Raw genomic sequence first — 24,863 nt, forward strand, 5'->3', positions numbered from 1 at the left:
GGGCTTGAGCAGCAGACTTCCCTGTCACCGTCCCTCGGCTCCACCTTCTGCCACCGCCTCCCTCACTTGCTGTCAGCTCAGGTTTGGTCGCCAGTTGCTTCTGGTGGGCAGCTATGGCTGATGCACTGCAAGTGTTGCTACTGGCCTCGCTGCCGCCGCCTACAAGAATCCCGGGTGGCCCCCTGCAGGGCAAATGCAGCTGTGGACCGGCCAAGCTGTGTCTGTTGGGGCTGCCCTCGGCATGCAGGAAGAAGGGAGTGCAGGCAAGGGTCCTGCAACGCTTTCCTCCCCAGGAAGAGTTTGGCTCAATCGCTGTCCCAAGGTGGAGGGGCTTCTGAGCATACTGGTTGGTGCTCCCTGTCAGTCAGCGCTCAGGTGGGAGGACTGTGGGGAGATTTGAGTGGAGAAGAGCATGGGGAAGGGGAGTGTCCAATGACTGTCACCAGAGAGTGGAAAACGCACTCAAAGAGAGGCTGCTGTCCTAGCTGGCCTTTTTAAGCCCCAGAGGCGGAGTGTGGGGAAGAGAAATAAAACTTCTGCAGCTTCCCTGGTGTGCAGCCAAAAGCAGAAACAGCAGAAGTCTTTCTTTCTCTCCCCCAAGCTCTGGCTCTGAGGCTTCAAAACACTTGCCAGGGCAGGAGCTGCTCTTTGAGTGTGCTTTCCGCTCTATAGTGATGGATGGAGCTGGAACTAAACAGACTCCAGTAATACACTCTGCCTCTGGCAGTGTCGGTGCTCACTTCCTCTTTCTTGCAGGCAGGAGTGCGTTTCAAATTGCTGTAGGCAGAGCCCAGAGCAGCCGTGCCCGTCCCGTGTGGTGTGCGTGCACCTACCTTTCGTTTGCTCTCTCTCTCTCTCTCCGAGGAATGCAACAGCACATAGTGATAAACAACTTCTATTGTCCATTGGGAAGAGACAATCAAAAGCCAAAGAAAGACCAAAAAGACCAAAACAGTTCCTCGCTAGGAGGCAAGCAATACCCACATGAGCAAAGATTAACATTACACAGACTGCTTAGCACTGATGATGTTATCTACTTTGGTATTGAAATATCTGCAAGAAAACAGTCAAGTTCAGAGATCATCAAAGATCCTATAGCTCAACCTTGAGCTACAAATATTACCTTCGATTGGTATGAATGGCATTTTTTGAATGAGAAAGAAAAAGTATCACACATAAATAATCAAGCAACAGGGAAGGGTGAGATGAATGTGAGAGATAAATAGATTACATAAGCTGCCTCTAATTTGTTGACATTTTCTTTCTTTTTTTCTTTTTTTAGACATATATGGACCATTAGAAGAGAAAAATCTAGGAAGCCGAGATGATACCAAAACTGTCAATGAAAGCATAGAAATTGTTGAGGGAAACATGACTGTCAAACAGCAACAGGATGTATCTTTTCTAGATTCCTGCATAGAACAACCTGGTTTTAGTTACCTACAGGATGATAGATCTTCCTCTTTCTGCAGGATGACACAAGTACAATGGGCTGCTGAAGCCATGAATATGAATACAAATGAACAGATAGATAATGGAAAAGAAACTCTCCCTGACCAACCTGCTGGAAATTTATCAGTTGTATGTGAAGAAAATAAGGAATGCCAGTTACAGTCTCAGACTATGCCTGACGTCTGCCTGAGTAAAAGTTCTGGCGGGGAAAGGATACAGGACATGAATAAAATCTCTGGGTGGTTTTCTCAAAGCAAGGAGATTCTTTCTTCTAATTCACTGGTAGATGGTTGCAGTGAAGAGCTTTTTCAGGATCCAGATTCTTCAAATTCCTTAGATTCTGAGATCTCTCAACCGCAGGGAAAGATATTCGTACAAAAGAGAATGCCAATATTAGATTTGAATGATTTCATTAAAAGGCACAATGTGAAAGCAAACAATGAGGAATTAGTTAGAAAAAGAGAAGATCCTGTTTTGGAAAACAGTGACCAAACCTTTGCTGTTGTTGAAAAAACCCCAGTAGAACAAAGGGAAGCTGCTTTTTCAAAAATAGCCCTTGTTGAAGAAGCAGCAGTGTCCATGTTGAAAGGGGATGGAGATAAACAAGTTCAGAGGGAATGCCACATGTTACCAGAACTGAACCTAACAGATATGAAACATAAAAGTAGTTATTTGAACAAGAGAAATAAAGAATTAATCAAACCACTTGATAAATTGGAGGTGTTGAATAAAAGCCCTAAGCTATCTGAGGAGACCAAGAAAGAACTGGATATTAAGGAGCAGAGAAAAATGAATCAAGACCAGAATAAAATCAAATGGAACAGAAAGCTTCAGTTGTTCACAAAAAAAGCCAGGAGACAAAGTGAATCGACTAAGAGAAAAATAAATCTGAATGAGAGAGAACTGAAACAATCAATTTCCTTTTCAGAAATAATGCCATCTTCCTCTGTAGCGGAAGATGACTTCTGTGTCCTGCAGAAAAAATTGAAGAAAGCAAAGTTTTGTTCAGATACCAACAGGAGTGATAAGCTGCACCTATGTAATGTAGACATGGGCTATGATAACCGTGAAAACTTTACTGAAGAAACTGCAGGGAGCCACAAGGCAAATTCCCAAGATAGGAACTCACCCTCGCAGTTTCATCCTGGAAAGGCAGACCAAGCAGTTTCCAAGGATAAACAGGTCATGATGGATCAACTTGAGAAATTTGCAGCTTCTTCTGAAATAATACAGAGTGATGGGATTTGCACTGATAGTTGTAAGTGCTATGAAACCAACAATAAAGCTAAAGGGAATTGTGAATTAAATCTGAAATCTGATGAGAGTGAACTAGATTCAGCCTTCATACAGAATGTGTTTGGCTGCTGCAAACGCCAGTCATTCTTGCGATGTCAAGGTCCAGTAAAGGAATTGGCTGTGGATATTAAATATTTCCAAGGGTTAAGCTCTGACAAAGGGGATAAAGGTGGAACACGTGAGGAGAAATGTGATGTTTCTTGTGACAAAAATAAAAGTACCTCTATCCAAACCCCAACACATTCTACGTCCAGTTTTATGCCCCTTGCAGCATCCCCCAGGTCACATGATCAAAATTCAGACACTTGGCAACTGACTCATTTATGACTGTTGCAGTGTCCTAGGATCATATGATCCCCTCTGCTGACAAGCAGAGTCAGTGGGGGAAGCCAGATTCACTTAATAACTGTATTACTAACTTAACAATTGCAGTGATTCACTTATCTGGGAAGAAAGATCCCATGGGAAGGATTTGTCCCATAAAATGGGACAAACCTCACGTAACTGTTTCAATTAGCAACATAAATTCTTATCTCAGTTGTGGTCATAAGTTGAGGGTTATCCATATTTGTCTTTAAAGCTTGGTCTTATGCAGTCAGAATTACCCTCCATCTCTTTTTTTCAACTTTCTTCCTCTTAGCCATTGCCAGGTGTTGTTGCTTGTTGTTTTTTAAATTTGCTGACCCTGTAATATTTTCCCATAACTCTTTTCTGTTCTGTTCTTCATTTGGTTCTTATGGGCCTATGACCTCTCCAGCACACAGTAACTCTTCCTGGTATATATATTGGCTTCAGTGCATCTTCTTCACTGTCTTTCAGATATTCTTCCAATTCCTTTATTTCTTCTTCAACCTTCTGATATACTTGCAATGTTCCATGCCTACCTATTTTCTTTGGTAAATAGAATCTGTCGTTATCACTTTGAGAATGAAGGGCATGATTCATTGTCATTATTGTTTTAATCTTGCTACTCAGGGTTTTTGTTCTCTTTGAATCCAATCTACCATTCCAACTATGCATCTAATGATTGGAACTAATTGTCTGAAGGTTATTTCCTCTACTGAGTTTGAACTTTAAGATCTTCATTCTATTGATGTACTCACATCTAACCTTTTGTATTTGATGTTGCCATCTTGAAGGATACTCAAGTATTTGTAGTAATCATCTTCATCCATATATACTGTTATTTTTATAGGGCATCTAGATTCTTTCCGTTTTCACTATTTCCCCCCATTTGATGGTAAGCATGGCACATTTGTCCAGTCTCAACTCCATTATAATATTTTGGTTGAACATACAGTTTTATGCAGTGATTCTATTTCAGATGGTGTTCTTCCATACAATTTCAGATCATCCATGTAAAGGAGATGGATGTCTAGCAGATATTTTTGATGTTTGATAGCCATGATCTGAGTTACTCAGTATTGCTGATAGAGGAATCTCTGCAATGACAAACAGTGATGACTTTGGGTCTCTTTGCAAGATTGTTCTCTTGATATTAACCTTTCCCAAACTATCACCATTGATCTGCAGCCACATCTTCTATTGTACCATCAATTTTTGTGCAATCTTAATTTTTAAAAAGTTTTTTTATATATTTACAATTATAAAAAACATACAAGCATCCAAACACAAAACAAAAACCTTAAAACATAGAAAATGCATACGTGATGAATTATCCAATTTAACTTTTTAAATTGGATAATTTGATTTCCCATTCTTCTATTAAGAATGTAGAACTAAATTTAATTAGGTTGCAGCCTTTTCCAACATTTCCATTAATTCCTAATCTTGGTTTTCCTTTTTTCACACTAGTAGTATAGTTTCTCCCTAGTTTCAAAATAATCTGTTTCAGTCCAATTCAGCACATGATAGTACTGTGTGTAAGATTTTATCATCTGTGGGAGTTGCTTTATATTTCCATTTCTTGGCAAAGGCTAGCTTTGCTGCGGTCAGAATATGTAACATTAGGTATATTTTTGTTATATTTATCCATAGTTATTCCTAACAAAAAAGTGTTCTGGTTTTAAGACTAATTTAATCTCCAGTATTTCAATGGTTCAATAATAAAGAAACATTGCAGTACAGCTTTTTTAAGAAGGAGAAAACCACTGTTACCTTAGGCTTTAAATGCCAGGACTTCTACTTCAATGTACTCAAAACTCAATATCAACAGGATGCAAAAGCATGCAAATAAATACTACAGCCTAGCAAATGAATTTCAACCATAATTTATTTATTTAATAAATTTACATGCTTTCCAACTCTCAGCAATTCAGTTTTGATTTCTCCTAGCAAAGCATTTATTCAATCATTTTGCCAGACATACAATTGAGACTAGTTATCTCCATATTTATTCTCTCTCTAAAAAGCAGAACAGTCCAGAGGTGGACTGCTAAGATTTAAAGGTGACATGTGCTTGCCCCCATGGCTCTGAGTGCTAATGGAGTCCAGCGTAGTTATGCTACTGCACCTGTGCAGGTAGCAAAATAGCCTACGGAGATGCAGGTGCACTCATTTTTCAGCACATTTTTTGGCTTCTGGGCACGGAAGCAAAAAAACACATTGAAAAACGGATGCACCTGCAATGATTTTGATTTGCAATGATTTCCGCACATGATTTTGCTACCTGCAAGGTGCAGTAGCATAATTGCTCTGAACTCTGCTAGCACTCAGAGCTATAGGGGCAAGCACACATCACTGTTCCACCTTAGCCCACCTCTGGAACAGTCTATAATAACTTTTGAATTGTGAGTTATATGCTTAGTATCTTATTGTGCTCCAGCATTCCAACCTCCCTATTAAATCATTCCATCAAAGTGCAACTCAGTAGCCCAATAGGATTTATTTATTTAGTTATTAGTTATTAATTAAATTTATATGCCTCCCCTCTCTGTAGACTCAGGGTGGATCATGACCCGGCCATAGGTTTGAAATATTTTTTTAAAAACAGCAGCACATTGCTGTTTACATACTAAGCTACAGATATATCAAGTGGCTTAGCATAATGGGTAAATCAAACCATGTTAAATTTTGGACAAAATGGCTATCTGGGTCTCTGCTGTATTAGTCTTTCTAAATCAGACTTGAAATTATTTTAATAAAATCAAATCCTCATAGGTTGATACCACTCATAAAAAAAGGTATAGCTTAGAGAAACATTGCTTCTTTGGAGTTCTGCTCAATTTCCTTCTCATATTTTTATTAATTTCATTTTATTTTTCATTATTTGCCTAACATCAAGTAACCTCAATATCCAAACTGCTGCCTATCATATAGGATGCTTTATTGATTGTATATCTATGTGGTCTAAATTCAGATGCTGAAAAAAAATCTATAGAGTTCTCTGGTTTCTTAACTTCCTCATATTATTCTTTAAAGAGCTTCCTGCCTCCAAATCTTCCCAGTAATTGTTTGCTCTCTCTTACTCTCTGTAAAACATTTTGTTTCTGTAAGGTGCAGAATTGATGTCCTGTGCCAGTGAAGCAACCACTCTGGAAGATTCATTAGGTCAATTTTCCCAAGGTGAAATTCTCAACACACAGGTATGAGATTATATGTTTTCAAACATAAATGTGATGACCTAATTTATGTGAATGATAACATAAAATTAGTTAGATGCTACTTTATAAGGAAGAGTTTGCAATAATTGTGAGTAATTTGAGAAGGATTACCTAAAATTATGAAAGGCTTGAAAACTCATTTAGGTGATAATACAAAGGTTTAGTTTGTTAGAGTTGATAAAAAAGAGTACATAACCATCACATTCAAATTTGGGGAAGATAAAGAAAAAAAAGATGCTTTTACTTTTGGTTCAGCTATGTTTTTCCTTAACAATTCTTATTGGATCTTTTCTCTTATATTTTTTGAAGTATAAGATGCACTTTCCCCTCCCACCCCAAAAGAGGTTGGAAATACCAGTGCATTTCATACAATGAATGCAACCATTTTTGCTGTCCTGAAGCCCTGCCCCCCGCCTGCAGAGAGCTCCTGGGGGCTGGGGGTAGGCAAAAATGCTCCTGTTTAGGAGCTAGGCATCTAGAGGGCACTATCTAATTTGAATATATTTAAAAATCAGTCCTTAGCAACAAACTAGAGTTGAATCCATGTTGGACTCTCCATGCAGCGCATTGAGAAGACCGTTCAGATAAGTTAACGGTATTTCTCTGTTCATTGATAAAAAGTTGTCTGAGACAAGCCTATCTTCTGTTCTTTTCTGTTTGTAGCAAAGGAATGCTATGCAAAATAACTTAAAGCAACTGCAGCAGAAGATGGCTATCATTGAAGCTGTCCTCAAAAAGGGAAGCCAGAGTGTTGGCTCTGAAAGAGGATTACCGGAAAGAGAGAGAAATTATTTCAAAAGAGAGCAGACAGAAACAAGAATAGGTGAGTTGGCAGTGTTCTGAAACTGCTTTTATTTCAAAAACAATATTCCTGAGAATTTAAAAATGTCTTCCCACTGATAAAACATTAAGAAAGTAGTTCACTTTTAAGCAGAATACCCTATTATGAATTTATGTATAAAATGCATACAATATTGAATGAATGCATTTCATACATTAATCCTGTTTTTATACTCCGAGAAATATTATATCCTCAATTATTTGCTGGATTAAGTATATGCTGTACAGTTATACCTTGTCTTACAAACTTAATTGGTTCCGGGACGAGGTTCTTAAGGTGAAAAGTTTGTAGGCGAAACAATGTTTCCCATAGGAATCAATGGAAAAGCGATTAATGCGTACAAGCCCAAAATTCACCCCTTTTGCCAGCTGACATGCCCGTTTTTGCACTGCTGGGATTCCCCTGAGGCTCCCCTCCAAGGGAAACCCCACCTCCAGACTTCCGTGTTTTTGTGATGCTGCAAGGGAATCCCAGCAGGGAAATCCCAGCATCGCAAAAATGGGTGGTTCGCTGGCAATGGAAGTCCAGAGGTGGGGTTTCCCAGCGAAGAGAGCATCAATGAAATCGCAGCATCGCAATAATACCAAAGTTCTCGAAACCCCACCTTCGGACCTCTGTGTTTTTGCGATGCTGCAATTTTGCTGAGGCTCCCCTTACTGGAAAACCCCACCTCTAGACTTCCGTTGCCAGTGAAGCGCCCGTTTTTGCGCTGCTGGGTTTCCCCTGCTGGGACTCCCCTGCAGCATCACAAAAACACGGAAGTCCGGAGGTGGGGTTTCCCATGGAGGGGAGCCTCAGGGGAATCCCAGCAGTGCAAAAATGGGTGCTTCGCTGGCAATGGAAGTCCGGAGGTGGGGTATCCCAGCGGCGGCAGTGGGTTTGTAAAGTGAAAATAGTTTGTAAGAAGAGGCGAAAAAATCTTAAACCCCGGGTTTGTATCTTGAAAAGTTTGTATGACGAGGCGTTTGTAAGATGAGGTATCACTGGATTCAAGCATTCACTAGAAATTGACTCAAAGCTGAGAGGAGCAATCCATTGTAGGTGCTCTCTATTTTCTTCTGACAGTTTGTTTGTTTGTCAAACATATATAGGATAGTAATAGTTTGTATAAACGTAAGTAAAAAGTAACAATAAAAGAGGACAATAGGTACAATGGTGCACTTATGCACACCCCTTACAGACCTCTTAAAAACAGGGAGAGGTTGACTGTAGACAATCTAAGATTAAAGTTTTTGGGGTTTGGGGAAGAAACCACAGAGACAGGTAGTGCATTCCAGGCATTGATCATTCTATTGCCGAAGTCATATTTTCTGCAGTCGAGTTTGGAGCGGTTTACATTTAGTTTGAATCTATTATGTGCTTGTGTAATGCTGCAGTTGAAGGTGAAGAAGTCTTTAATAGGAAGAACATTTTTGTATATGATTTTATGAACTACATTTAGATCAGATCGGAGGTGACGTAGTTGTAAATTGTCTAATTCCAGTATTCCAAGTCTGGTGGTATAAGGTATTTTGTTGTGAGTGGAGGAGTAAAGGATTCTTCTTGTGAAATATTTCTGGACTCTCTTGATTGTATTACTGTCTGATATGCAATGTGGGTTCCAGACAGTGAGCTGTATTCCAGAATTGGTCTAACAAATGTTTTGTAAACTCTGGTTAGCAGTGTAATATTGCCAGAGGAGAAGCTACATAAGATTAGATTAATAACTCTTAGTGCTTTTTTGGCAGTGTTGTTGCAGTGGGCTCTAGCACTTAGGTCATTGGATATGAGTACTCCAAAATCTTTGACAGAATGAGGGTCATCTACAAGTTCATTTTGTACTCCAAGTTTGTATTTTGTATTCTGATTCTTTTTGCCAATGTATAAGACAGAGCATTTGTTGGTTGAAATTTGAAGTTGTCAGTTATTTGACCATTCTGCTACTTGGTCAAGGTCATTTGAAGGATAGCAGCATTGTCGGTAGTAGTTTAATATAATCAGCAAAGAGAACACAGTTGCTTATAATATGATCACAAAAATTGTTTATGTATAGTATGAAGAGTGTTGGTCCTAGAACACTGCCTTGAGGGACACTACTATTGATAGGAGCAGGATTTGATATGGCAATCCCTATTTTGACAACTTGTTGTCTTAGACAGAAATGTGGTTATCCAATCATGTAGTGGTCCAGAGATGCCATAGGAGTTTAGTTCCAGAAGTAGTTTGTCATGTATTACTGAATTAAAGGCTTTACAAAAGTTTATGTAAATTGCATCTGTTGTTTTACCCTAATCAACCTGAGTGGCCCATATGTTTTTGCAGTGTAAGAGTTGTGGATTACAGGATAATGGAGAGTAGGTTATTATTTTCTAAGTGGAGTGTAATGGATTGGTTTATGATTGATTCCATGACTTTGCAAGTGACACAAACCAAAGAGATTGATCTGCAATTTTCAATGTTACTTTGCAACCTAGTCTGTTTTATTTTTTCACCAAAAAGATCTTTTTTGGGATTGGATCGTACTTATTGTTATGGGTAATTTATTTTTCTTGGTTTTAGTGATTATTAGTGGTAATAAAGTCATAATTTAATGACTCTTTGGATTTCAAGCGAAAATATATCATAGTAGTCTTTGGCAGTATTACCGCCAGTGTATGCCAATCAAGAGATGAGAGCATCTATGATATCATAGTTGGCTTTTTTAAAGTTGAAATTGGTTATCCCATCGTCAAGGTGATTTCTGTAAGAACATATATTGAGACAAAAGTCAATCATGCTATGGTCACTGTTGGAAAAGGGTTCTTTTATTTGTATCCTGTAAATTGAGTGTAAACTGTTGCAGAAGATTACATCAAGACAATTGTTGAGTCTAGTACTGTCTGTAACTAATTGATCTAGCCCTAGACTGGTTGCAAAGGGTTTAATGTATAGGTTCAGTTGTACATTCTATGGGTTTTGTGATCAGATCGGTGAACACGATAGTCTCTTCCTTTGATAATGGAGTCGGGAAGGGATGTGTTTTGCCATATTACGCAGATAAATATAATGTCGAACTTAGCAGTTTTTTGTAAGAGAAGGAGTTCAGGTATTTTATTAATGAAGCTTCTTAAATTCATTAGTTTGCATTTAAGATTAGCAGTGGTTGATATTGAGGAAGTAAGGGGCATGCATATCTAGTTTTGGTTTATGGGGGGTTGGTTTTGTTGAAGGTGGATTGGAAGTTAAGGATGGTTTGGGGTGATGGTAGTTTGAAGGTTGGATGGTGGATTGAGGGTCTTAATTTTGATGCAGCCAGCACAGTAGTTGATGTACAGGTTGGTTTGTCCTTGGTCTTGACGTTTTTTGCGATTTGCTCGGAGTCCACGGAATTGGATTCGCTGTAATATGGATATGTCAGGCCTTGAGCAAAGTCTTTTGGGGTTGGAGTTATTTCTGTTAATAGAGTTTATAGGTTTGTTCTATTCTGGGCCTTTGGCAGTTGAGAACAAAGGAGGAAACTACGTGCTGATATTTCAAATCAATCTGTTTATATAGAAAATCTCATTTATACAAGCCAAATTCAGGCATGTGAGTTCAACTTGGCAGCTGCTCAGTGAGAGTCTTTAAAGATAACAGTTCCGCGACTAGACTGCTGCCAAAGATCAAAGCTACTTGCGAATTCCTTCATGAGACAAGGAGTCTCCAGTTTCACAGACTTACTTTTACTGCTTCCCAGCATCTCCGCAGACAGGGCGCTTTTACTCCATGGATTTTAGCAAGAAAATAACAGTTGGCTGAACATCTGGCTGAAACCTCAAATGGCATCTGTCTCCATTGCAAAATGTTGAAACTCCATCCCAAATTACCCATACGCTACCCTTAAATGCCTATAGGGAGTGGTCAACAATTCCCTAGAGTTACAAGCTACAGACTACTTCCTTTTTCCATACAAGTATTCTTGTCTTTTTCTTAGTCTTCTAAAGCAGGTATCTAACAAAGGCTCCTGATCTTCCTCCTTCTTCACCTCCTCCTCCTCCTCTAAGTCAGACTCTACTGTCATTGGCATATCTCACCTATGGTGGTCCTTCAGGTTCATCCAGGTCTATTTCTCCCTCATTCTCCCTCTCTGCATCAGCTGGCAACACCACTGGCCCAGGGTACCAAGATGGGCCTGGCTCATCCTCCTCAGAATCTATCATTACCAGAGTTGGACAAGGAGCACTCACAACAAATATAAATGAATTTTTGTTTGCTGAGTTCGTTTTTGCAAATGACTACAGAATTGAGGGCCACCGAACCATCTCTATTTTTATTTTATTTGTACTCTTTTATTTATTTATTTTATTTAAACATATGTCTTCTGTGCAATATACAACCAAGGTATAGATTGTTACTGATGAATTATAGAGTTAATTTTGTTTTGTTACTAGTGGAGTTTATGAATATTAATTCAGAGTTCTGTTGCCATGGCAGTGATTTTAAAATGGATTTCTATTGCATTGCTGTGGTGGTGTATTAGCTAGTTGAGGGAAATAAACTAGTTTGGCCCAAGAAATGAATTTGTTCCAGGATTTTTCTTTGCAATTCTTTTGAACTGTGCTTCTACACAAAGAATATCAAAATTTAATTATCGTATCATTAGAAAAGTCAATTATGTTTCATGGAACAACAAAATGTACAATAGTGAGATTCCAGGGGCTTATAACTTTTGACATTTCATTGAAGTAGAAAATTTGTAGTTAATAGACATGAGAGCCTACAGAAAGATAGTTCAGGTGAACAAGCACAAATCTCTTGTCAGTTTCAAGTCTCTCTAGGATGCTGCCAAGAGAACCAGATTGAAAATATGAATGCAAACAAAATAGTTGCTTCCAGGTTTTCTAGAAAAGCACCATTTACATAAACAAGGTGGATCAGAATTATTAGCACAATTGAATTCTTTCAAAAGATTCTGCTCAATAGATTACCACATTGTGCTGAAATCCCTGTAATCTCTAGGATGAGAACATTCCGATGAAAAGTAGACTCGCCTTAGATGTGAAATACTTAGAGATACTATGTTTTGCAATCCACCTTGGGAAAATTTTAATTCAATCTCAATCTCAAATAAAATTAAGAGTTTGTAATCCCCATTCTCAGTCAGCAATTCTACGGCCTGTCTAGGTGAAATTAATTTAAGCTTGTGCAATCACTAGCTTTGGTTTGTATTACATATAATATTTTGAGATCAGGATCATTGATGTTTCTATTACCCATTAATCCTCCCATTTACCCAATTAAGTATGTAATGTAATGGATTTGAGTCAGTTTATAATTTTCTGAAAATCAAAGGAAATTTTTTACTCTATACTGGGGACGTAAATCAGCATTTATTTTATTTAAATAGTAATAATTGTTTAATCTAGAGAAAAAGGAAGCTAGCATTCCTAATTCTTATAAAACTGTTAAGGGAACTATAACTGCAACTGCTTCATTTCTTTGCTGTAATGGCCAGGTAGGAGGAAATTAATTAGTAGTGTGTACTGGAATGCTGCTTGTTCTTGAATAAGCCAGATTTTTAAAAAAACATAATGTTTAAAACATAAACATAATGTTAATTAATTTTCCAAATTTTAAAACAATCAAAAAAAGAATGACATTTTGATAATTTAATTAATTATTATTTATTAATTTGATAATATTATATTTGTTACATTTGTTATCTCATTCATATGTACATTTTACATTGCATATTTATGTATTCCTTTTAAAACATCCTTTCACATTTTATTACTATTTTTACCTTTGTTACCAATCCAATTGTACCAATAATTCTAAATTTCATAGAACTCTGAGTTGCTCTTTCCCTTGATCTCTAAAGTCATCCTATCCATTTCTGCACATCTATAAATTTTTTCTATGGTGTTATGTTCTGGTGGAATCTCTTTGTTTTTCCAAAGTTGTGCATAAGATATTCGTGCAGCCATGATAATATGGGTCTTATATGGATATTGTATTTTGGAGGGATATTTTTTCATTCTTCTTACTAGGAGCATATATTCCGGGGTTAATTCTATATCTATTTTGCTAATCTGCAATAGCCACTTATTAATTTTTTTCCAAAATCTTTTTGCCTTCGGGCACACCCACCACAAATGAAAGAAAATGTCTATTTCTTTGTTGCATTTCCAACAAGTCTGATTCAGATTCGGTAAATTTTTGCTAATCTGGAGGGAGCCAAATACCATCTATAGAACATCTTATAGTAATTTTATTTAAAAGCCGCGGATTTCATGATTTCCCAGGTCTTCTCCCAGTCTGCCTTATGAATACTAGGTCCTGTGTTCTTAGCCCGATCTATCATTAGTTCTTTGACTGTTTCTTCTATTTTATCTGTTTCTAATAGATATTTGTATATTTTAAATATTATCTTTTCATCTGGTCCCAAGAGAATTTTGTCCAATGGGTATATGTTTCTATCAATACCTGTTCCTTCTCTATCTTTTTAATATCTTGATTTAATTTGCATGTATGGCTACCAGTCAATTTTGATGTTTTGTCTGTCTAATTCCTCTCTTCAGCTCTCCAGAGGGGGTCCAAAATATCGCTATATTTTATAGTTTTTGTGGAGGTCTATCAAATTAGGGTATATAATTGCCTTCACTGTGGATAATATTTCTTTTTGGTTCTTTGCCGTGTATCTATCAATGACCTCCTAAGTAAATGCTGTTTAAAGTCAGAGTATGATTTTTGAGCCTTTTCTCCAGAGATATGCATGCCATCCCAAGCCAGGTATTTCATAATTCTTTATATAGCATATATTTTAAGAACATAAATATATTATTTATCATAAATTGCAAAAACGTTTGCAGTTTTGGGGCTCTTTGATCTTTATACTTATATGTTATTTATATACCGGTATGTCCATTTATTAATACCTCCCATATAGTGAATCTGCAATATTATTTTCTGGGTTTGAAGAATTTATATCCAGAAAGAATCTTATTTGCTGTGAGAAAAATATATTAATTATAATAATGTAAAAATACATTCACTTTTCTGGAACAACCTTACAGATGCTTGTTTTTTTAGGATCTCCAAATCCAATCAAAGCCAGTTCCTTTGATTGCTTTAAATACCGTATTTTCCGGCGTATAAGACGACTGGGTGTATAAGACGACCCCCTAACTTTTCCAGTTAAAATATAGAATTTGAGATATACTCGCCGTATAAGACTACCCCTCTTCTGACTGTCAAAAACTGAGTCTAGGTCTATGATGTACTTGCATTGAGAAAAAAATCATTTCTGAACATGATAACACAATATTTTAATTACTAATGATGAAGATCTTATTGTTAAAATTATGAATGAATTATTTAGAGAGAGAGAGCCAAGTGGGAGCACTCTTCTGTCTATCTCTCCATATGTCTCTGTCTATCTGTCTTGTCTGCCTCTCATATTTCTCCTCACCACAATTAAGTTTATTATTATAACTCATCATAATTTGTCAACACAAAAAGGTGAACCTGGCTATTTTCACTACTGTGCAGTGTGCTATGATACAGAGCAGGGTGAATAATATGACCTCAGCTTTTAAAGTTATTTTAAAATGTTGCCTAAGAAATATGGAAAGATGATTCTTTTTGGAGGAAAAGTACATTTTCAATGGTTAAACATAAGAACAAATACAAACAGGCAGAAATAAATGCATCCAGTTTAACATTCAATCATTTCCCTGGCTCTTTTTATTGAAATGAACAAGTTCATACATTCAATTTTGCAACCACTAATAATGTTGGTCAAGTAGGTACAAAAATACCTGGGGAAATGATCAAAGTCTTTCTCTGTCCCCCTCTCTCTCCCTCTCTTTCTCTCTTGCTATCTCTCTTTCTCTCTTTTTTTTTTTGCTTTCTCTCTTTCTCTCCCCCTCTCTCCTTCTCTTACTATCTCTTTCTCTCTCTTTCTGTCTCCCCTCTCTCCCTCTCTCTCTCCCTCTCTTGCCATCTCTTTCTCTCCCTCTCTCTTTCTCTCTCTCCCTCTCTTGCTATCTCTTTCTTTCTCTTTCTGCCCTCCCTCTCTCTTTCTCTCTCTCTCCTGCCTGCTGCCATCACTCTCCCGCTGCGCGCCGCCCTCCCGCTGCCGCCGCCCTCCCACCAGCTGAAACTGACGTCCGGCCGGGGCGATTCTTCCCCTGGCCGGACAGGCATGCATGTGCTGCCAAAGGCAGCATGTGGGCGAGCCTGCGCTCCGCTCAGGCTCGCCCAGCTGGGAGGCGGTGTTCTCGCCCCCCCCCCCAGCTGAAACTGACGTCCGGCCGGGGCGATTCTTCCCCCGGCCGGAAAGGCATGCATGTGCTGCCAAAGGCAGTGTGTGGGCGAGCCTGCGCTCCGCTCAGGCTCGCCCAGCTGGGAGGCGGTGTTCTCGCCCCTCCCAGCCATCGCAAATATCGGCGCCGCGTGTCACCGAAAATGGCTACGCGTGTCAGTGCTGACACGCGTGTCATAGGTTCGCCATCACTGTCCTATATCCGGCGTATAAGACGACCCCCCACTTTGGAAAAGATTTTCAGGGGTTAAAAAGTCTTCTTATATGCCGGAAAATACGGTAATAGATCTGAAATAATTAAATTAGTGAAATCAATCAATTAGTTTCCTTTGTACCCCGGAATAAACTGAATACAACATAATTAACATAGCTCTTATTTGTATTTGTTGGCAGCTTGATTACAAATTACAGTTTGTTCTCTTGGTTAGTTTAAAGTCTTTTGCTTCTTTTTAATTTTATTTTGGAGAGAGGAAATACACTTCTCAAAAAAATAAAGGCAACACTTAAACTGCACAAAATAACTTCAAATAAATCAAACTTCTGTGAAATTAAACTGTCCACTTAGGAAGCAACACTGATTGACAATCAATTTCACATGCTGTTGTGCACATTCAACTTTGTACAGAACAAAGTATTCAATGAGAATATTTCATTCAGATCTGTATTATTTGAGTGTTCCCTTTATTTTTTTGAGCAATATATATTAAGACTGTTTGAAAGTAGAATAAAGAAGCACAAAGATTTATATGGGCTCCACGTTTTATTTTCTATTTTATCGTTCATTCTCTTTGGTGCATCACTTGACGTTTTCTACTTTTAAAATGTGATTGACAATTAGAACTATAATTTGAATATTGTGTAGATCATATATTAAGCTGCATGCCAAATAGACAAAAGATAAAGCCACCCTAAAAAAAAGAAGAAAATATATATATTAAATATCTATTTTTGTTAAATAATAATTTTGTTACAGTCACTGTTGTCAAATATAAAATATGTCATTAATTAGATCAACATGTTTTTTAAAAATCTTCTTTTCTAGAAATGCCTTATGTATTGGAAAAATCAGTCCCTCCTTTGGCATATACTAGAACCCCAAGTGAAAGGAATGATCTACTTCTGAATGAAGGGCAAGAAATGTCTCTGGTGGCATCTGGTTTAAATAAGAGTGAATTGGTAAGCATGCTCTAATAATGCTTGTAGATTTTTCATAGCAACAGATCTAATTTTTTTCCTGAGCTTTAAGATTTTGTGGGAGGCATTCTTTTAAAGATAAGCCTGCTTTCGTAGCTATTTTGTAAAATGTGTAAAACAATAAAAGCAGAGGTCATATATATCATAACAATCCCAATACAACAGTAAAAGCAGAGATAATATAGTCATAATCCTCTCAACAACCAGGTTCTCCATCTTGTGGTGGAACCAGCCTTCAGAATGGGACTTCCTCGTCCAATCATCTTGAGGATCGAGTCAGTCAATTTGAATACTTGCTTGTATCCGCCTTAAGACCCCAGATCTGACTCAATTCTTCAAGAGGATAGAAGTGGCTTTTGGTGTTGCTTTCATTCTTCTGTTTCAATTTCTTCTCTTTGACCCCTGATTAGTTCCTACTCTCTGTAATTCTTCCCAAATTTCTAAATTAATTTTAGAGTTGTTTTCAACCCTTCTTATTTCAACAGCCCTTAACAGGGCTAACCGCAGCTCCTAGCTAGCTGTCAGATCTAGATTCTGGAGAAAGGTGGACTCAGCAAACTTGACCGACTTTCAGGCAAGTGCCCGACTACTGGAATCCCAATTCCCTGCCCAACCCCAACTAAAGTGCTGTGGGCACAGCTAGAGTCAATTTGCAGTGCTCAAACATTGTCTAGCTCATGCAACTCTATAATCTAGCCTGCGCAGCTGGTGTGGTTGGTCGCAGTAGTTATCCCCCTCCTTCCAGTTGAAGAGTTGCAGGTATCACTAGAGTCAATCACTAGAGTCCACAGAGAGGGGCGGCATACAAATCCAATAAATACAAATCCAATAAATAAATGGTGCCCAACTATTGTTTAGCTCACATGATTCTTCCATGTGGCCGACCGAAAGAAGCTAGCGCTCCCGAATAAGAGCTTCCTCAGGCCCAGTCCAAAGTCGCAATCCTCCCTCCCAGCTGTTCCTCAGTGGCGGGCACCGCTGGAGTTTCTTGCAGCACCCAATAGTTTTTCTGGATCCAGCCATAGGAGAATGGTTCAGGCTCGGCCCCAGCAAGGCCAATGGTTCCTGGCAGCATAAGCACTAGCATATATCCTCAGATTTTGGAGCCAATCAGGAGGCCAGATGCCTAAGGGAAGAGGGGGGCAAGAGAGCGGCTGAGCAACGAGAAAGAGGCTTAAACTGGCCCACAGATTGCCCAGCGTTAGAACACGTGGATTCATAGGGGGTGGCCATCTTAAGAGCTACCATGTGGAGCAACAGGGCGCATCTCAAAAGGCAGAGCCACACCCCTTCATATCATCTGAAGGCCTCAGTTCCAAGGCGGGGGGCAGGAAGGAAGGTGAAAGTAGAGATTCTTCCAAACAGGAATTGCCTCCTCAACAGATCAGTCCACTCCTGTTCAGAGCCTTCATCCTCCCTATTGCAAGGATCATGCAAGGGGGCATCTAGGGCCACAGAGCAAGCAGAAGGGAGACGCCACAAAAAAGGATTTGCAAGAAGACCAAAGCCCCCAGGGGAGGTCTCCTTCAACATCTGTTGCTTCCTGTCCAGGGAGGACTGGGACAGGAAGCAACAGATGTTGAAGGAGCCCCCCTAGCACTGGATGCCACAAATTTCCCAAGTCCCTGAGGGTATCTGTAGGGAGGATTAGACCCAAAGGGGACCACTGAACCACAGATGGGAGCAGCATTGCAGACCATTCCACAACAGGAATCACCTAACTATCGGCCTGCTTCCCAACCAAGCCTCCAAGTAGTCATGAACCCAGCTAATATCCGTTCTCTTATGGCAGAAGTCCTGCAACAGGCCCTCCGCTGGTCTACAATCCTTTTCAGGGGGCACTCCCTTAGCTCCGCTTCTTTCTCAGCCTCCAAGGAGCAAATAGGGGCTCCCTCTAAATGCAGGACAGTCAGCAGAAACAGCTCAGAAGACACCTCTTTTCTTAGAAATCTGAGTCGCTTCGAGAAGAGCGGCATAGAAATCAATCAAATAAATAAATAAATAAGGGGAGAATCTGGATGAAAATGATTCCCGATGGAATCTGTCAGAGGGTGAAGGCCTATCCACACTTCAACTGCTATGACTGGCTTATTTTCTCCCTCCATGTTTAAATCCTTGTTATTCAAGGCTGCAGCTGGTATTAAGGTTCCTGCCTTTTCTTCATCGGCATCTACCAATGAAGAAGTATGGCCAGAGATGGATGTTATACGTATTCCCCAACTTTTTGTGGATGCAGTGGAAGGTTAAGGCTCAGGTCCAGCATTGGGTCCCCCTCGCCAACTCACAGGACAAAAGGTTTTTTAATGTGGCATCTAACCTTTCTGATTTACCTTTTGTATCAGTTGTAGATATACCAATTAGTGGTGTACACTCTTCCACAACAATTCCAGATGAAGTGGAGGAGATCTTGGAAGTGGAAGACAAACACATCAAACAGTCCTTAATCAAAACTCACCAATCTGCGGAGTGGGCCATCAAGGCTTCTACCACTTCCTCCTTTTTCTCACGCACAGCTGTCCTATGGCTAGAACAGATACAGGAACATATTCCCTCCACCAATGTTAGAGCACAACAGAACCTAAATAAGATCTTCACTGCGGTCCAGTTCTTAGCAGACTCCACGCTTCAGTCCACTTGCTTCATTGACAATACCATGTTTTCTTCAGTGGTGACCAGACATATGCAGTGGCTCCAGAAATGGCAAGCATATTCTCACCTCAAGTGGAAAATAGCAATGGCACCAATCAAGAAAAGTGGAAAGAAATGATAAGTGAAGGATTCTTCCAGCGGTGACTCAAAAAGGATATCCCAAATCCTCAACCTACAGTCGCAGGCCCATTCGAGCAGCTGACCAGGGTTTGTCCTTCTCCTGGGCCCCAGGTCAGTGTAGTATAGTAGGTCCATTTGTAGGGGTAGGTGGTAACACTTCCCAAGTCCCAATTGGGGGCAGGTTGGCCAGGTTCTGCCATTCCACCCAGGACACTTGGGTAAGTTTAGAATTCCTCTATCCTCCGCCCTTATCCTTAATTAAATACTCAATTTCTCTTATTCCTTCCAAATGGAAATTGATGGAGGAGGCAATTAGGCATTTGATCTCAATCAAGGCCATTCAGTCAGTTCTGCAGAGACAATGAGGATTCTATTCCATCCTCTTTGTGGTCCCCAAGGCATCAGGGGGATGGAGACTGATCCTAGATCTAAAGAGACTGAATCACTATTTAATTTACAAGAAATTCAAGATGCATTCTTTCTCCTCCATCATTGCTCTCATTCATAAGAGTGACTTTATGGCATCATTAGACCTAACAGAGGCTTATCTACATGTTCCCATTTCAAGCCTCACAGACTCTTTCTTAGATTTTGTTATGATCAGAAACACTTTCAATATAGAGCTCTACCCTTTGGGCTATCTTCAGCCCCCAGGGTAAAAATTTTGGCGGCCCAACTGTGCACCATTCCTGTATGCATTCATTGTTACCTGGATGATATACTTATTCATGCTCCTTCAGGTGAGATCGCTCAATAGCATCTAGACTTTACCATAGGATTCCTCCAGAACCACGGCTTCTCCATAAACTTGGAGAAGTGTCACCTCTTACCCTCTACAACCATCCAACACCTAAGAACTGTCATTAACTCCATGACATGCACTGTGTGTCTGTCATTGGAATGGCAGGGCAGTATCGGACAGTGTCACAAGTGCTGCTTGAACAGGAGACCTCCCTAGAATGACTATCTTCCTTATTAGGGAAAATGGTCTCCTGCATCGCAATCAACCCCTGGGCTTGCCTTCATGCAAGGGAACTCCAATGGTTCCTTTTACCCTTTCAGAAAGAGGGACAAGGCACGTCACCCATAAGGGTTCAGCTCCCTCCACAGGTGAGCAGATATCTCTCCTGGTGGAACTCCTCAGCCATCTCCAAAGGCAGTTCCATCTGGACTCCACACAGAATAGTAACTACGGATGACAGGATAGGGAGCCCACATCCAGGGAGCAATGGCGCAAGGTCAGTGGTCCTCTCACAAAGCCTCCCATTCAGTCAACTGGTTGAAGATGAAGGAGGTTTACCTAGCTTTAAAACAATTCCTATACCTCAATGCGACGTCCTGGTCCTGATGGACAGTACATTGACAAAGGCTTACATCAGTCGGCAGTGGGACACGCGAACTAGATCCTTCCAGGCAGAAGCCAAGAAACTATGGAGAGACATGTTCTATTGCTGATCTCGGACCACATATCAGGGAGCTGCAACTCACAAGCAGGCTGCTCCTGGGTGGACCAAGCAGAGTGGCAGCTTCTTCCAGCAATATTTTACCAGATCATCCAGCGTTTTGGATGGCCTCTTGTTGATCTCTTCACGGCACACATCAACACAAAACTTCCCAGGTTCTTTTCTCACTTCCCTTCCCAGGGCGGGGAATAGATGAATGCTTTACGAAGCCTGTGGCACTAGGTCTCTTGTACACATTCCCACCACTTCCAGTGACACCGGACCTCCTGCAAAAGGTCCAGAGGGAACAAGCGTAGTTAATCCTGATGGTCCCGTTCTGGCCTCAGCGAGCATGGTTTGCCAACCTTCAAGCTCTCTCAATTGCTAAGCCGTGACGGTTATCTCCTTTGGAGGACATGCTCTCACAGGCAGCCTTGCTTCACCCAGATCCTGTCTGGTTGCAACTGACTGCATGGAGTTTGAGAGGTGCGACCTAACATGACAGGACTATGAGCAGGATGTCATTTTCATCATCCAGGCGTCTTAGTGACCTTCCACCAATCGCATATATATCTCCACATGGAAGACCTTTTACAAACAGTATACTAAGACCAAACTATCTCCGGTGTGTATCCCTCTTCCAAAAATTCTAAGGTTCCTAAACAATGGCCTTGACAAAGACCTGTCCCCCAACACCCTTTGAAGGCAAGTGCCAACACTTTCATCAGTTTTGTCCTGCTACCAGTGCAAATCACTTTCTCAATTCCCAGCCATTTGCCATTTTCTCAGGGTGACTATGAATGTACACCCACCGGCAATATATTGTTATCCCACCTGGAACCTTCCTCTAGTGTTGGCATCCTTTACGGGGCCTCCCTATGAACTACTGCGGGAGGCATTGTTGAAACACCTTATCCATAAAGGTGGCATTCTTGGTGGCCATTATGTCAGCAAGACACATTTGGGAGCGCTCAGCTATGTCTTCCAACTCAATAAAGAGACTCTCAGACTTGATCCCCCCTTCCTACAAAAGGTGAACTTGGTCTTCCATCGTTCTCAGAGACTCATCCTTCCTTCCTTCTGTGCTTACCCATCTCACCCAATGGAGAAGCGCTGGCATATGTTAGATGTACAAAGAGTGCTCAAAATCTATTTGAATCGCACAAAGGGCTTCTGGAAAATGGAGGCTCTCTTTGTACGATTCGATCCCAAATCCCTGGGCAACCGAGTATCTTCGTCTACATAGAACGCTGGATCAGGAACACTATCGCCAAAACATACAAGCTAGCCGCATTGCCAGTCCCTTCAGGAATCACAGAACATTTGACCAGGTGTGCAGCCACATTTGCAGCCTGGGCCATGCAAGCTTCACTCAAGATCTGTCAGGCAGCCACCTGGGCACATCCTTCTCAGTTTATTTGTCACTACAGAGTTGACTCTTATGCATCAAGTAGTGGACACTCAGTAAATCTGATGGAGCTCTCTTTCCCCACCCTTGGGACCTTTGCTTTGGTAAATGCCATTGTGAAGGCTGGTCCCACCTCAGGATGGAGAATAGGCATGGTAACCTTACCTGAACACCTCTTCTCATCTGGTGGAACCAGCCTTCAGTTTCCACCCTTTCTGTTCTTCTACTTCCTTCTGCATTTTACTACTCACTTTATCCTAACACAGAGCCTCAGGGAGGAGACATGGCTCAAGACAAGTACCTTCACTAACATGCCATATTCGAGTCTAGTCTTCAGATTCATCAGATCTGGGGTTTTAAGGCAGATCCAAGCAAGTATTCAAATTGACTGACTCAATCCTCAAGATAATTGGATGAGGAACTCCCGTTGTGAAGGCTAGTTCCACTGGATGAGAAGAAGCATTCAGATAAGGTTACAATGCCTATTTTCAGCAATAGTTTGAATATCAACCATTCAAAATATTTGAAGGGATGCATTTTGAAAGGCAAGTGCTGAATGGAATTGAACAAGTAGAAAATTAGTTGAAAAAAGACATTTAACTCTCCTGATTTGTTTCACCTGTAACCAAACTAAGTCACACACTGGAGGTGCTTCTAGATTTTGCCTTGACTTACAATAATTATGGCTCATGTCCAGTCAGGCTCATCTACTGCCGCCCAGAGTCCGACAAGAGTTAGGTGGCCTATAAATTTAATAAATTAAATTAAATTGCCTATTTCTAAAATCTGTACTAGGTTATGTTAATACAGTAGAACCTCGACATACGAGCTGCTCTATATACGAGCATTTCAAGATGCGAGCTAGGAGGGGAGAGATATTTCTGTTCTACTTACGAGTCCAAATTCGGGATACGAGCGCTCACCGCCTGTCCCTGTCAGCGGCCCAGCCACCTTCAGCCGCCCGGACAACCGCCAGAGGGGCTCCTCTGGAGGGGCGCACGGGGAAGGGCTTGAGCCGCCGCCTTCTCCTTTCCCCGTGGGAGCGCTGTACCTCTTGTCTGCCCGGCCTGAGAGGCACGGAACTGGTGCTCATGCCGGGCGGCCCGCCTGGAACGCCAGCAATGCCGCCGGGCCGATTGCCGAGTGGGGGCGGGGCGCGGGAGGAGGCGAAGGCGCCGCCACACCGGCCCCCTAAGGCTGCTCTGCCCGGGATGGGGCTCCTCTGGAGCCCCCGTGCATCCCTCCGGAGGAGCCCCATCCCAGACGGAGAGGCCTGAGGGGGCCGGTGCGGCGGCGCCTCCGCCTCCTTCCGTGCCCCGCCCCCACTCGGCAATCGGCCCGGCGGCATTGCTGGCGTTCCAGGCGGGCCACCCGGCATGAGCACCGGTTTTGTGCCTCTCAGGCCGGGCAGACAAGAGGTGCGGTGCTCCCACGGGGAAAGGAGAAGGCGGCGGCTCAAGCCCTTCCCCGTGCGCCCCTCCGGAAGAGCCCCTCCGGAGGAGCCCCTCTGGCAATTGTCCGGGCGGGTGAAGGTGGCTGGGCCGCTGACAGGGACAGGTGGTTAGCGCTCGGAGGGGGCACAGCCCGGAGCGAGACTTGGCCTCCGCTGCGGCGGCTACCCGTCTGCTTCTCTCTCCCTCCTTCCCCGCCGGATGACATGCATGGCAAAGGGGCGGGGAGGATCGGGAAGATCAAGCCTCCTTCGGTGGTGGCGGCCAGTTTCTTATTTTTGGGCTTGCACGCATTAATCGCTTTTCCATTGATTCCTATGGGAAACAATGTTTCATCATACGAGCTTTTCGACTTACGAGCCTCCTTCCCGCACCAATTAAATTTGTAAGTCGAGGTTCTACTGTATCTTAATTTTGGATTATTATAGACTGTAAATGAAATAGATTTTAAACGTGGCAACAGAATTCCAGAGCATCTCCAGTTATTAACCTTTGCCATCTTTTTCTTTTTGGTATTATTCATCTCTTTCCAATTCAAGGATTTAATTATAACCATTACAATTTGAGAGCAGGAGGGGTAAAATATTTACTTATCCTACAAGAGCCGTGGTGGCGCACTGGTTAGAATGCAGTACTGCGGGGGGCTTCACTGCTTTAAGGCAACAGGGCGACCTAGGGAGAGCCGCAAGCAAAAGGAAGCAGGGAATCCCAGCGGGGGCAGCAAGCAAATGGGAAATGGGATTCCACACCTCCTTTTGTTTGCAGTGCCAGTCCCGAGGTGGGGATTCCCGGCCTTGGCAAGGACCTGCAGTTTGGCCTCAGACAAGGCTCCCTGGCTCTCCCTGGGTCGCCCCATCACCTTAAAGCAGCAAAGCCCCCCGCTGCTGCTTTTGCCCAGTCCTCCGCGGGGGGGGGGAGAGCCAAGCCACCTCCGAGCCCAAAATACCCACCCCAGCGCAGCAGCTCCCCTACCTTGGATGCCCTTCGCTTGGGCTTCCCCCCCCCCCCCAGCAAGGAGGTGGGCTGCCAGGGGTTGACAGGATTCCCCTCCTCAGGACTGGCGCTGCAAGCAAAAGGAGGTGGGGAATCCCAGCGGGGGCGGCAAGCAAATGGGAAATCCTGGTGGTGACAGTTACAAGGCAGGGGAATCCCTGCGGCTGTAAGAGAGCCATGCATCTGGGCTC

At 41.6% G+C, this 24,863-nt stretch overlaps 1 protein-coding gene across 3 annotated transcripts in view; it reads left to right on the forward strand.

The window, feature by feature from the left end:
- The window catches only part of BRCA1 (BRCA1 DNA repair associated), an 88,624-nt gene that overhangs the window by 38,395 nt on the left and 25,366 nt on the right, over positions 1 to 24,863 (forward strand). For 2 of the 3 annotated variants that reach the window (XM_070727010.1, XM_070727009.1), the window contains exons 11-14: positions 1,283 to 2,710; positions 6,205 to 6,293; positions 6,975 to 7,134; positions 16,458 to 16,591. In XM_070727010.1, the coding sequence (XP_070583111.1) occupies positions 1,283 to 2,710; positions 6,205 to 6,293; positions 6,975 to 7,134; positions 16,458 to 16,591 (1,811 nt within the window). The remainder of the gene's footprint in view (positions 1 to 1,282; positions 2,711 to 6,204; positions 6,294 to 6,974; positions 7,135 to 16,457; positions 16,592 to 24,863) is intronic. The other variant, XM_070727011.1, reaches the window with a different exon arrangement.

The sequence above is a fragment of the Erythrolamprus reginae genome, chromosome Z, assembly GCF_031021105.1.
Source record: "Erythrolamprus reginae isolate rEryReg1 chromosome Z, rEryReg1.hap1, whole genome shotgun sequence".
Classification (NCBI taxonomy): Eukaryota; Metazoa; Chordata; class Lepidosauria; order Squamata; family Dipsadidae; genus Erythrolamprus; species Erythrolamprus reginae.